Source organism: Musca domestica, unplaced genomic scaffold, assembly GCF_030504385.1.
Source record: "Musca domestica strain aabys unplaced genomic scaffold, Musca_domestica.polishedcontigs.V.1.1 4, whole genome shotgun sequence".
In the NCBI taxonomy this organism is placed as follows: Eukaryota; Metazoa; Arthropoda; class Insecta; order Diptera; family Muscidae; genus Musca; species Musca domestica.
The window spans coordinates 24,731,232-24,744,744 of NW_026712328.1; the positions used below are offsets into that span (position 1 = coordinate 24,731,232).

The 13,513-nt window shown below is 34.7% G+C and overlaps 4 protein-coding genes across 4 annotated transcripts in view; 1 reads left to right on the forward strand and 3 right to left on the reverse strand.

Moving 5' to 3' along the window:
* The window catches only part of LOC101894545 (gelsolin), an 82,896-nt gene extending 81,749 nt beyond the window's left edge, over positions 1 to 1,147 (reverse strand). The window contains exon 1 of the mRNA XM_059126933.1: positions 939 to 1,147. The gene's annotated coding sequence lies outside the window, so the exon portion shown is untranslated. The remainder of the gene's footprint in view (positions 1 to 938) is intronic.
* A 1,915-nt stretch (positions 1,148 to 3,062) lies between these two features.
* LOC101889777 (ATP-dependent RNA helicase abstrakt) lies at positions 3,063 to 6,632 on the reverse strand. Its single transcript, XM_005190374.4, has 2 exons — positions 5,709 to 6,632; positions 3,063 to 4,291 (listed from the first exon to the last, which is right to left on the reverse strand). The coding sequence occupies exons 1-2, from the start codon at positions 6,546 to 6,548 to the stop codon at positions 3,257 to 3,259; spliced, it is 1,875 nt and encodes a 624-aa protein (XP_005190431.1). The 5' UTR covers positions 6,549 to 6,632; the 3' UTR covers positions 3,063 to 3,256.
* A 1,323-nt stretch (positions 6,633 to 7,955) lies between these two features.
* On the forward strand, positions 7,956 to 9,489 carry LOC101889609 (pre-mRNA-splicing factor RBM22). Its single transcript, XM_005190373.4, has one exon. It carries the CDS (start codon positions 8,104 to 8,106, stop codon positions 9,385 to 9,387), a length of 1,284 nt encoding a protein of 427 aa, XP_005190430.1. The 5' UTR covers positions 7,956 to 8,103; the 3' UTR covers positions 9,388 to 9,489.
* On the reverse strand, positions 9,482 to 12,494 carry LOC101889442 (uncharacterized). The gene is made up of 6 exons (XM_005190372.4): positions 12,010 to 12,494; positions 11,605 to 11,866; positions 11,418 to 11,544; positions 10,122 to 10,321; positions 9,897 to 10,058; positions 9,482 to 9,837 (listed from the first exon to the last, which is right to left on the reverse strand). The coding sequence occupies exons 1-6, from the start codon at positions 12,407 to 12,409 to the stop codon at positions 9,627 to 9,629; spliced, it is 1,362 nt and encodes a 453-aa protein (XP_005190429.2). The 5' UTR covers positions 12,410 to 12,494; the 3' UTR covers positions 9,482 to 9,626.
* Positions 12,495 to 13,513: the final 1,019 nt, after the last annotated feature.

The window sequence follows — 13,513 nt, forward strand, 5'->3', positions numbered from 1 at the left end:
CTTAATATTATCCCAAAAAAATACTGTTGGGTTTATTAAAGCCTTAAGCACGCAAACATTTTGGCCGCAGACCTTGGACATTCCAACATTCATTGGCCGTTTGAAGGCCATAATTCATGCCAAAGGTGGCCAATTCGAAGAAATCTAAACTTTTTCTAAAATTGGATACTATTTCCGACCTTTTTGCTTTCATTCAATAAAATTAAACAAAAATGTAAAAATTATGGCGTTTGACTTTGTTGCAGCTTTTATATCTCACCCTGTATATCTATATTAATATCTAAAATGGTGGGTTTTTGATATTTGCGGCCCTGTCCGACTTTTATTCTTTCCTTACTAGTCTATATATATATTTTATTGTTATTTTGTATTTTAAGTTATTTAAGGATAGAAATCTTTGTATATTTTGGCATTTCTCCTGGCATTTATACTGTCGTTTAAATATAATTGTTTCCTCCGCTGGAGAATGAAAAGATGCATGCCTAAATTGAGTTCCCAATTCATACTTTGGGGTTTAATATTTATAAATCAATTTCACTTCCTCCACCATAATTAACAATTATTTGCTCATTAAAGAAATTTATTTTTTTTCGGAAAAAAAATTGAGATATGAACTCCAATTCGTTATAACCATTAATTTCTTAAAACTAATATGTCTGGCGTTGAATGGTTACCGGTTTTACCCAAAACATCACCAGAAAAAACTCTCACTAATTGTTTGCTTACAAAATAAACACATAGACAAATATTTATCTATCTTTAAGTATTTCTTAATTTTTTATTGTCAAATTTGCATATCACATCATGATCGTCATCATCAATCAATCAATAATGGCATTCGATTACGAATTATTATTAGCTTTTGTTTTTTTTTTTTTTCTTAATTATCTTTTACTCGAAATCTAAAACGTATTGCGAACGAAATAGTTCGATAATACCTTTTATTTATTTTCGTTGTTTTGAATTAATTTATTTCCTCTTATCACAAGACCCGCACGTCCGTTCGTTTTCCGCCCGCCAAATGTAAGACGTTTACACGCTTCAACGTTCAACAAATTGTGTTTGTTTTTTATTATTCAGATTGTACGTTCCGTAGAGCGTTTTGCAAAAGACTAAGCTTGAAATGCTGATTGTCGGTGATTTTATTTTGTCAAGCTACGATCAAAACGACGATCGCCTTTTATTCACAAATGTGTTCTCCCAATCCCAATTCCAGCCACAAAGTAAACCTACAAAAGCTGAGCACAAACTCACACATATACGTCCAGAGATAACAGCAGATATGAAACTGATTTGGTTTTTAGATGTTGTTTTCAGTTTATTTACATATTCATCATTCACAAACAGTAACGCATACATTAAATATGTCATGAACTCGACTTTTAGCCTGGCTTCCAGTAATATGTATTTTCCTCATTCACATCTTTCGAATTCTATTTGATTTTAATCGCAGATTAGGAGCATACATAAATAAATATACACGGTATAAACACTGTATTCAATTGGACAATTAGAAATTGGTGTCTCTCAAAATTTAATTTGTTGACGAGTGCTGTTAAATGATAACAAAACATTTTTAAGAGTTCGTTCTTTTTTTCGTGGAAAGTGCATTCAGGGATTTCCAAAGATTTTCATTGGTTTGCGGGTCAAAAGATTAGCGACAAACGCACATAATCGATTCCGCTTGATATATTTTCAATTTTTTTTATTTTTTGAATAATGTATGTATTTCGATAGGCTTTAAATTGGAAATACAAAGAATTAAAAAAAGAACCGGCTATAACTTCTAGACTGATATGTCGTAGGCTCAAGAAGTTTACAGTTTACGACACATTTACAGGATGATCGATCTTATTTTCAATTTAAATTCTTAATTTTTTTTGTTTTGTGAATTATTATTATGCATTGGTGCTATACGTGGGTATTTATTCTGTTCCAAAAGATTTTTCTACCTATAGTAGAATTTTATGGCAAATACAGGGTGAGATAAAAAAACTGCAACAAAGTCAAACTCCATAATTTTTAATTTTGTTTTAAATTTTATTGAATGAAGGCAAGAAATGCCAGACATAGCATCAAATTTTAGAATAAGTTTAGATTTGTTCGAATTGGTCACCTTTGGCACGAATGCGGTATAAGTTCTTGAACTTTTAGGAATTTCAATGGCTTTAGCCCGAGCTCATTTTTCAATATTTGCCAAATGGAATATTGCGATATGTTCAACTCAGGAGCCATTTTTCGGCCACTGCGGCGTACGTTTCGATCAAGTCGCTTCTTTACGTTTCGAACCATTTCTGCTGATGTTGCTGTTTTCTTCCGTCCACTTCCTTGACGTCGGACTATGCTACCAGTATCACGGTAACGAGTGATGGTACGATACACAAAAGATTGATTCACATTTAAATGCTGCAGTGCTCTAACGATAGCCACTTGAGGTTTTCCAGCCAAATATAAAGAAATCACGCTTGAATTCTACCACGAATAACTTTTTTTCTGGAAAGTTCTCTCCAAATTGCTTTTGTAAGCTTGTAAACAATAAAATGAGCTGTCACTGGAATAATTTTAACAGCTGTCGGACGAGTGGCTTCGATATGACAGCAGTCTAAAGTTGGTTGCAGTTTTTTCATCTCACCCTGTAATTTTTTAAAGTATTTTGACTTGCCACGAACCCGTTTAAATCAAAGTTTTAATTCATATTAAAAGAAAAAATAATAAGGCCCCTTTGTCGACTAGTTTGAGGGTTAAAATTGTCAACCAAAATGGGACTCGTATTTTTATCTGCAATATTTTCGAAGAAACTTAATTTCAAAGAATCTCAATCCTATCTTAATTATTAAGAAAAAAATGTAATATTGTCGCACAGTGCAATTTAAAGAAAACAAAATTAAATATTTCAGGTTTGTTCTTCGAATTTTCTTATCACTACCAAGAACAAATGTTATACACGTACATGTACAGAAATCATTCTTCAATACAGCTCCATGAATATAGTCTGAATACCATATTCATTTATACGAAGTTTATAGACAATTTTTAAGACAAACAAACTTTTTGTTGAAACCTTTTTAGTTTTAATCAACATTTTCGAAATTGTTTTGGTTAGATTTATTTGAATGTTGGCAGATCTTGAATATTCCGTGTAAAATCACGATGCATTAAAACACAATTATTATCTATGTTTTACGATATTTTTATAGTATTTTTACAAAAAAAAATCTTAGATTACAGTCCATACACATACAGAACATACAGAATTCTAATAATCTGCAGCTGTATTCGAAAGATAATCTCTTCGTCCAATATTTGATGCCTGTTTGCTTTGAATTGCTTCCAGCTTCGGACAATCGGTAATACGATGGCCCAAACCACCACAATAACTGCAACCATGTGAGTCGCCCAAATCCAAATATTGTTCTGATTCTGGACACAACTCTAGCAGGAAATCTGGTACATTTTGTTTAGCTTCAATAAGCAGATGTTTCAAATCCAATAGTACCGATGGATCTGTTGTCTTATTTACAAATGTTGTGGCTAAACCTTTAGTATTTGAACGACCTGTACGACCAATACGATGCACATAATTCTCAATATCTTCAGGCATATCGAAATTAATGACATGTTGAACATTTGGAAAATCTAAACCTTTAGAGGCAACATCTGTGGCCACAAGTACATCTTTTTGTGCTTCCCGATATGCATCGACTGCACGTGAACGTTCTTCTTGATCTTTACCGCCATGAATTGCCACGGCCTCCACACCTTTTAGTAGCAAATATTCATGTATGCAGTCAACATCTTGTTTCTTTTCAGCGAAAATGAGTACCGGTGGTGCGGTTTTCTGTAAACATTCCAACAAATACACAACTTTTGCCTCTTGCTTCACATATTCCACTTCCTGGGTAACATTCATAGAAGCTGCGCCAGCTCTGCCCACATTTATTGTTACTGGTTTTACCAAAGCTGATATGGCAAAGTTTTGAATTTTCTTCGGCATAGTAGCTGAAAAGAGCAAAGTTTGCCTCTGAGCCTTAAAGAATGAGAAAATCGTACGAACATCTTCTTCAAAACCCATATCAATCATACGATCTGCTTCATCCATACACAGATAACGACACACGTCCAAAGTAACAATTTTCTTTTCCAACATATCCATGAGACGACCAGGTGTTGCAACCATAATGTGTACACCTTTTGATATAATATCGATGGCTTCAGAAACTGGAATACCTCCGATGGCAAGGCAGGAACGTATTTCAGGCATCCCCGATTCTACCAGATGTCGACTATAATGCTGTAAAATAGAACATAGAATAATGGAGTTCAAATTAGTAAAAAAAATGTTTTAAAAGTAATAGAATAAAAAAGAAAATGAAGAATTTTAGATTATTAACCAGATATCGAATTTTTTAGTAAAGTTGGCCATTATGGATAATACAGGGTGAGATGCAAAAACTGCAACCAACTTCATACTGCTGTCATTTCTAAGCCACTCGTCTGACAGCTATTAAAATTATTCCAGTGACAGCTCATTATATTGATTACAAGCGTACAAAAGTATTTTGGTGAGAAAGAAAATAGGCCGAAAGTGTTGAACTATCGAATTTGGTTTTCTCCGATGAGAAAACGTTCGTTGTCCAGCAGTTTGTAAACAAACAAAATGATCGTGTTTACTTGCCAAAAGTCAGCTGAAAATGTGCACCTTCGGATGGCCAACAGAATTCAAGCGCTGGCCATCCTGATGGTGTGGACCGCCATAACAGCTGCTGGTCGCTCTCCACTCGTATAAATCGACCGTGGCATCAGAATAAATGCCGAATATTATCGCGAAAATATTTTTGAAGGTGTATTAAAGCCTTGGGCACGCAAACATTTTTTCCAACAGGACTCGGCACCATCGCACTCAGCACGCACCACCCAAGAATGGTTACGAAATGAAGTTCCTCGCTTAGTTTCCAGCGCACAATGGCCACCAAAATCTCCGGATACCAATCCGGTGTCGATCAACTCAAGCAAACGCTACGTCGGGAATGGGCCAAAATACCGCAGATCAACATTCGGGCAGCGTGTGACGGCCGTTTGAAGACCAAAGGTGACCAATTAAAATCATTATTATTTTAAAATTTGATGCTATTTCCGAAATGTTTTGCCTTCATTCAATGAAATTTAAAAAAATGTAACAATTATGGCGTTTGACTTTGTTGCAATTTTTTTATCTCATCCTTTATGCTAAGATATCTAATATGGACAGAGAAACTGTTGCATAAGTCTTCTGTCCTAAACTGTCTATGAACAAATAAATAAGATGAAAGACAAATGCACCATTTTAGGGTCAAAACCCTACATGACAAAAGACCTGCCAGAAAGGAGCTAGTGCGGGAGATATCCGAGCAGTCCCTAAAGCACTCAAGTTATGTATAAACTCGATGTCAGTGTTCATTGTGGAAAAAGAATCGGTTATGTTTTTTTTTTCGAACAAAGATCCCTTAAAAATAAATCCTTTAAAAAAACGTTTTTCCTTCCTTGTTTCCTTCAGATTGATCTATTTGTGCCACGTATTCTACTACAACGCAGTATAGGTATGGACACATTTAGACGTAGGAAGATTACTAAAAGATTTATCAAATGGTATTTTTTTAGAAGGCGGACAGTAAACAATTTCTCCGAGTGAATAAGCAATTTTTAATGGAAAAAAATGTTTTCACACTTACCATAATTATATCATTTGTTTGTTTCGCCAATTCTCTGGATGGACAAATAATCAAGCCATAAGGACCTTCATTACGTGCAAATGGCAATCGATACTCCTGCTCTAGGGCAAACATAATAATTGGCAAAACAAACACCAATGTTTTACCCGATCCGGTAAATGCAATGCCAATCAAATCTCGTCCCGAAAGTACTGTAGGTATTCCTTGAACTTGTATCGGTGTAGGTTTCTTGATACCCTTTGCAGCCAACCCATTCAATATACCCTTGGGAAATTTCATCTCTTTAAAACTACGTATAGGCGGAGCCACATCTACACCTTCCACCAATATCCTCAAACGTTTACGTATAGCATTACGTTTTTGTTCAGACATCTCAATAATATAACGCGGCGGCTTCCAACTTGTCTTAATCGGTTCATCATACTGTATACCCTTGGCCAACTCAGCAACACCCATAAGAGCTTTCTGTTGTTGGACACTTTCAAGGATTTTTTCTTCTTCCTTAAGCTGTTTTTCAACATCGCTAATCTTTTTCGCTTCAGCTATTTTCTTCAGTTCTGTATGTTGGTCCAATAAACTAATATTATATTTGCGCCCCCACACTTCTGGATCGTTGGCATTTTGTGAGTCTTCATCGTTTTCATTTTCACTGGATGACTTCGGCTTGGAATCTTCGTTGGACAATTGAACTATGCGCCCCAGTTTCATAAGCTGCTTCTTTTTTCGTTCCTTTACTGGAACATACGGCACGTACTTGTCATCGTCTTCTTCCAGATCTGATTTATTGTCCTCCTCCCGTCTGTAACGTTTAATGGGAGGATCAGAAGTTGTTGCGGACATTATTCAGGTTATCAGGAAAATAGAAAATTGGTTTCCAAACGTTTTCTTGTTTATATCTAGTTTGTTTATTAACATCATCTGTTAATTTTAGAGTTGCCAATATAATAAGTAAGACATACATACTTATGTAAGCCTATGTTTACATGGAGGCCATTCGAGCTATCCACAAAGTAATGTTGAAAAAGCAAATTGCTGAAAATAATTGCCTTGTCTAAATGCAAGAGGCAAGTTCAAAAGATAAAAATTGCAGCCAGTAGCTCGCCTAGCCTGATTCAGGACTTTAATGACTTTGTTTTTCAGCGGTGTCTTTTCTGTCATTGCTATTTATATTGTTGTATAACAATAAAAACACAATATGGATTGCCAGAAAATTACAAGTATGAACAATTTTCTGCCATTTCCGCTCCCCTTACCCCTCCCTCATATAAACAGAAACTTGCCACAAGTAAACTTGCATAATATTAAATGTAACAAAGTCAGCCGATAACCATGGTAGAATTAAGGAGGCAAAGTCATGCAATTATATGTTTAAATTTTTTTTTCAAAATTATTAATTTGACAACATCTCATTGTCAAAATTTACTTTTATAAATCCATTGTATATACATAAATCAGAGATGGGAGCTTATTTTTGATTCAGTGAATTTTGACAAGGTAAATTACAGAAGATTCAAAGATGGGAATGCTTATTTAAAATGACTTTACCATGCCGATGACCTAGGCCATTAAAAAATTATTAATATGTACTTGCACCTTAATTTTCTCCGACTTGTTGCAGGAATTGTATTTTAATTTTTTTTTTAATTCCCATTTGGAGTATTAATCAGTAATTTCGGTTCCACACTCTGGTAATTTATTTAAATAAGTATCATGAAACTGTAATTTACAAATGCTTATGACGATTTCATATTTTATATATCATAAGATTAGTCGGATCAGATGAGATTACGACTAAAAATAAAGACGGCGAGAAAATGCAAAGATGAGAATGCTTATTTGAAATGACTTTGTCTTCTTTATATTACAATGCCGATGACCTAGGCCATTAAAAAAATATTTCTATGTACTTGCACCTTATTTTCCTATTAACTTTTATAAAATTTTATGCTTTTTATAACTTTTTATAAAATTTTATGCAATATTATGCAGTCATTCCGGTTCCACACTCGAGTAATTTAATGAAGTGAAACAGTAATTTAAAGGATAAGTCGGATTAGATAAGATTATAACTGAAAACAATGAAAAACGAATATTTAAAAGAGAGAGTCTGTAAAACTTTACTTTTTCCTGTAAAATGTTCCTGTCTGTTTAAGGTAATTTTATTCCACTTACCGAACTTGTGTGAACAAACTATGTTAACATTTTATCATTTGGCACAATAAAAATCTGGCAACACCGAAATTAATTCCAGACCAAATGTCTTTTGTATTACTTCACGCTTAGTTGTGTGGCATAGTTTTTTTCATTTTCGTTTTGTATATACTTAATGGAGAAAAGTTCGTAAAAATTGTTACAATATTTGGAAACCCCACTGTAATAAAGACAATAAGGAAAAATGTCAATGTCCAAGACAACCAACACGTACAATCGGCAGAACTGGGAAGATGCCGAATTTCCCATACTTTGTCAGACATGTTTGGGTGATAATCCATATGTTCGTATGATTAAAGAACGCTTTGGTAAGGAATGCAAGATTTGTACAAGACCCTTCACTATATTTCGATGGTGTCCCGGAGCAAGAATGCGTTTCAAGAAAACGGAAATTTGTCAAACCTGTGCACGATTGAAAAATGTATGCCAAACTTGTCTTCTTGACTTGGAATATGGCTTACCCATTCAAGTGAGGGATGCAGCTCTAAAAGTGGCCGACAATTTACCTCAAAGTGATGTCAATAAGGAATATTACATACAGAACATTGATCGTGAATTGCAAGATGGCGATGGCACCGAAGCGGCTGGAAAAGTTGGAAAATCTCTGGCTGCCAGTGATATGTTGTCAAAATTGGCTCGGACAGCACCCTATTACAAACGTAATAGACCACATATTTGCTCATTTTGGGTTAAGGGTGAGTGTAAAAGAGGTGAAGAGTGTCCATATCGTCATGACAAACCAAATGAACCCGATGATCCGTTGTGTGAACAAAATATTAAGGATCGTTACTATGGACGCAATGATCCAGTAGCTGAAAAAATTATGAAGCGGGCAGCTTCTTTGCCTACATTGGAACCTCCAGAAGATCGAAATATTACCACACTATACGTGGGCAATTTACCAGAAGATATAACTGAACCCGAGTTGAGGGATCATTTTTACCAATTCGGTGAAATACGTTCAATAGCTTTAGTTCCACGCCAACAATGTGCATTTGTACAGTACACAAAACGTTCTGCTGCGGAATTGGCTGCAGAAAAGAGTTTCAATAAGCTAATATTGCAAGGCAAAAAGGCCACAATCAAATGGGCACATTCACAGGCTAAACAAGGAGCTGCTAAAACCGATCGTCGTTTTGAATTGAATGCTATAGCACCAGCCACAGCAACAAATCCAAATGACTTCTTTAATTTACAACAAGAACAAGTCACCGTACTACCTCCCGGCATGAAATTGCATCAAATACCACCATCACTCATACCCGCCTCCTCATATCAGCAGTTATATTCACAGGCCTATGCCGCGCCTTATTCCATGCCAATGGCATCAACATCCGCTGCGGCAGCATCTGCTGCCTCAAGTTCATTAGATTCAATACCACCACCACCGGGAATGGCTGGTGGTGCTCCCGGACAAGTGCATTATCCCAGTCAGGATCCAAGCCGTTTGGGCGCAGTAAAGAAATAATCTTTAGCTATTTTTTTCATTCAACAAGAATTTTTGTATAGAGCATTGTTAAAAATGCTTTCGGAAATTGATGAAAATAAACAAATTTTGGACATTATTTTATATTCAAATGTTTATTTGAAATTGCTTACAGATTAATTCTTAACATTTTCTATAAAGTTACGACAAACCTATAATTAACGCAGCAAATAAAACTTAGTCCTAATACATTAACATATTACTAAGAATATGTTTTGATACTACAGGGTCAGCGTCTCAGTGTGATCAGGAAATATATGTCTCTTACACTTTGGCACCTGTACTAAATATCTATCAAGGAATCGTGTATTTTTATTGATTAACACTTCGTGCAGTATTTGATTATCTGTGATCGTCTTTTTGGTGATGATCAAACGTCGTTGTTCACCCTGGCCATAACTCGAAGATTTTAGGTTGAAATTTTTTGCAATCCTTCGAGAAAGAAAATAATTCAGAAAATATAACAATATAATTTAATACACTATACTCACTCGTGTAGTAAAGCTCTCTCTTCCTTGGTAAAGGTTGGTTCAAATTGCAGTTCTCGTATGTCGTCTGATTCGACATAGTTCCTTAGTATATTCTTGAAATATTGTTTGTCCATTTTACAATCTTCCTTTCCCAAACCCGAACGGTTACTTTTAAATAAGTATCTACAAGTGATGATGATTTGTTTACGTGTACCATGTTCAAATTCCGGAGTTATAATTACTTACTCTACAGGATCTTCTCGTCCTTGTTTTTTCGATCCTAAACCACCACCAGACCAACCCATCATTTTCATCATTCTAAAACCTTTGTTGTTATCATCCAATTTTTTATCTACAGATGCTGCATCTACCTCACTTTTAATAACCTCACAAACGGCTTTGTTGTTGTTCTTTTCAATTTTAATTGTTTTTCTATCAGGATTTTGCTGGAAATATAATTATGTAATTTATAATTCTATTGAGCTTACGATCTCGTCACTTGGGTAAAAAAAATGTTTTTTGTCATAGAAGTTATTTTTAAAATAACTTTTGGGGAGAATATCCCAGACAAAAACAAGGGAACTGATGAGGATTGGTGGCTCTTTCCGAAACCTAGGTATTCCCTGCCTTACCCCCTGGTAAACATTACCATCGTTCTCCACTAATAAACAAACGTTGTTTTTACAAAAACAACAATAAAGGGATAAGCCTGACCATTTTGCAACAACGTAATTTATAAATATTTAAAATTTCAGTTCAGGATACCATAGAATTTTGTTGTTGCAAAATAGTCAAGCTTAATCCCTTTATTGTTGTTTTTATAAAAACAACGTTTGTTTATTAGTGGAGAACGATGGTAATGTTTACCAGGTTTTTATAAAAACAACAATAAAGGGATTAAGTTTGACCATTTTGCAGCAACAAAATACTATGGTATCCCGAACAACACTGTTCTATTAATAGACAAGACACGGTCGACGAAGGGGTTTTCGTTTTAACAGTCAAAACAATCTTACATGGTTATGCTATTTCGTTCGTGTAAAACGAAAGCATAACAAGTGGAGTAATATGAAAATGCTTAAAAGTGCGGTGGTAAGATTTAGAAGATTTTCCAAAGAATTTTAGTTCTATTGAGCTTACGATCTCGGCACTTGGTTAAAAAAGTTTTTTGTCATAGAAGTTATTTTTAAAATAACTTCTGGGGAGAATATCCCAGACAATAAACAAGGAAACTGATGGGGGTTGGTGGATCTTTCCGAAACCTAGATATTCCCTGCCTTAAACATTACCACCGTTCTCCACTAATAAACAAACGTTGTTTTTATAAAAACAACAATAAGGGGATTAATGCTGATCATTTTGCCACAACAAAATTTATATTTTCTTCAAATTCTTTACTTTTCACCATTCACTTAGAATAGGACAGATTTAGAATTGTCCCTAATTTGAGTTTGTGTTTATTAAACTCAGGTCTCAGCAAACTCAATATATTTAGAATGACTGAATGACGCATTATACCACTTCTACTAGTACATTTCTTACCTTTATAGTATAGCATTCATTTTGAAGTTTCTCCAAAGCACAAGTAAATGCATTTGCCTTGGCTAACTTCAAGTTTTCTCCTGTTGCTAAGGCCACAACGTTGTTATTTAGACGTATCTCAACTTTCCTAAAGAAAACAAATTGCGTTAAATCATAAAACTGGCAGCTCGTAAGAATTTCCACTTACTTTATATTGTTTTCCGCTGGAATTTCTTTTTCCTCAAAGGGTACATGACTTCGCTGAGCAGACAGTTGAATACATTGGCGGCCGCCATTTAAAAATAAAATAAATTGTTTATGTTTAAGACCAGAGAAAAGATCTACTTGCGGCATCTTCTTTGTGGGTGGTTGTGTTTCGCCAGTACTTCCTATGTCAAAATGCTTTCTCTTTTGACCCTGCAATTGTTGTGTGCTTTGACCATCGTTTGTTTGCTGCGTCGATCTGCGTCCTAATGTTTTAAAATATCAAGAGAGGTGGAATCGTTCAATCGTTAGACATATCCATTTCTACGTCTGTTAACTACTACTCACTTATTTGTACTTAAAAATAAACATAAAATTGAATAGCTTTGTTAATTATTTTTACGTCTACCTTTAGCCCTGGCCTCGGCTGCATCGGAGGCCGCAACAAATGTTCTCTTTAAACGATTTGCTCTGCCGGCCCGGAATTCTTTGGCCACTTCTTTAGATAGTTCAGCCACCATAGCCATTGTCTCGGCGGGATATTTACAACCCATAAATTCCATGTTTGTAAAAACCTGAGCTAAACATACAAGTTTATCTTCGGGGAACTTGTCTTTGTGGAATTCCATGAAGCGTTTTCTCAGTAGCCAGTGTTCTTCACTTTCATATTCTCGGCGGTACACATCTACATCCCAATCAGTTGGGAATTCGGAATCATTTTGTTGCTGCTTGTCATTTGTTTCTGTTTGATTCGCTTCTTGATCCGCATTTGGCTTAGCTTTCTTTAACTTTTTATCTTTTTTAGACATTTTGTTGAATTTTTTGAAGCACGTTTACAAATTTTATGAAACGCCGATATATGTGTGTATGTATCTTGGGGTAATGGCAAAACACCATAAACAAACAAAGTTGCCACAAGCCAGTGTTAGAAAATATAAAGCTAGCAGTGATGCCACATGAACAATGAAACTCAGACAGTTGGCAACCCACGGAAAATTTAGTAGTTTACATTGGCGAATATCATTTGTGTCAGTACGCCAGACTCATTTACACTCAAGTAAACAAATTATACAACAAGTACAATATAGTTCTCATGCTATGTTGCACTGTGTAATTACTCACCATTACGGATAGTCCACCCCATAACCGTTCCTTCGATTTAAGTATCTTAATGGTTTTGAAAGAATTTTCGGAGGATATGAATTATTTTCGTACAAAATTTTTTACATTTTTTTTTTATTTTGGTGCCCTTATTCTGTCAGAACATATACACATTTTGTGTATGTGTGTGTATTGTTTTGAATAAAAAATACAATAATTTGGCATTATTTTCAATTTGGTTGCAAAATAAATGCATATTTAAAAATTTTGGGATGGAACTGTATTGTCCTACTACTTTAGACTCAATCTTGTGGAATAATCCAAAAATTCCATTTTTGACTCACGGGTTTTCCCCAATATAAGAATTTTGTTGGAAAATTAAAAATAAACAAACCCAATAATTGCATATTTAGTAGTCTATTTCATGGTAGAACAATACAGGTAGATGCATCCATGATACAATGATATCAAGGTAGGGCTATGATACCATATGATTTTAATTTTTTATTTTCTTGGCTTAATATGTCATCTTTATTTGTTTATGTATGTGTTTTCTTTTCAAAAACAAAAAAATTGTTCAGAAAATACTCAAATTCGGGTGTTTTCAAAATGTTTATTTCAACTTATGCATCGACAAAATCTAGAGTTTTTGTAGCGAAATAATCCTTTAGGGATATATAGTACATGATTTTGAAAAGAAGTGTTGACCTTTCATTCAGTTATCGCATTATTCAATTAATTATTCAAAATAAATGCAACAAGTTGTATGATTTTTTATTGTTTTGATACTAATTCTGGCATTACAAGCCAAA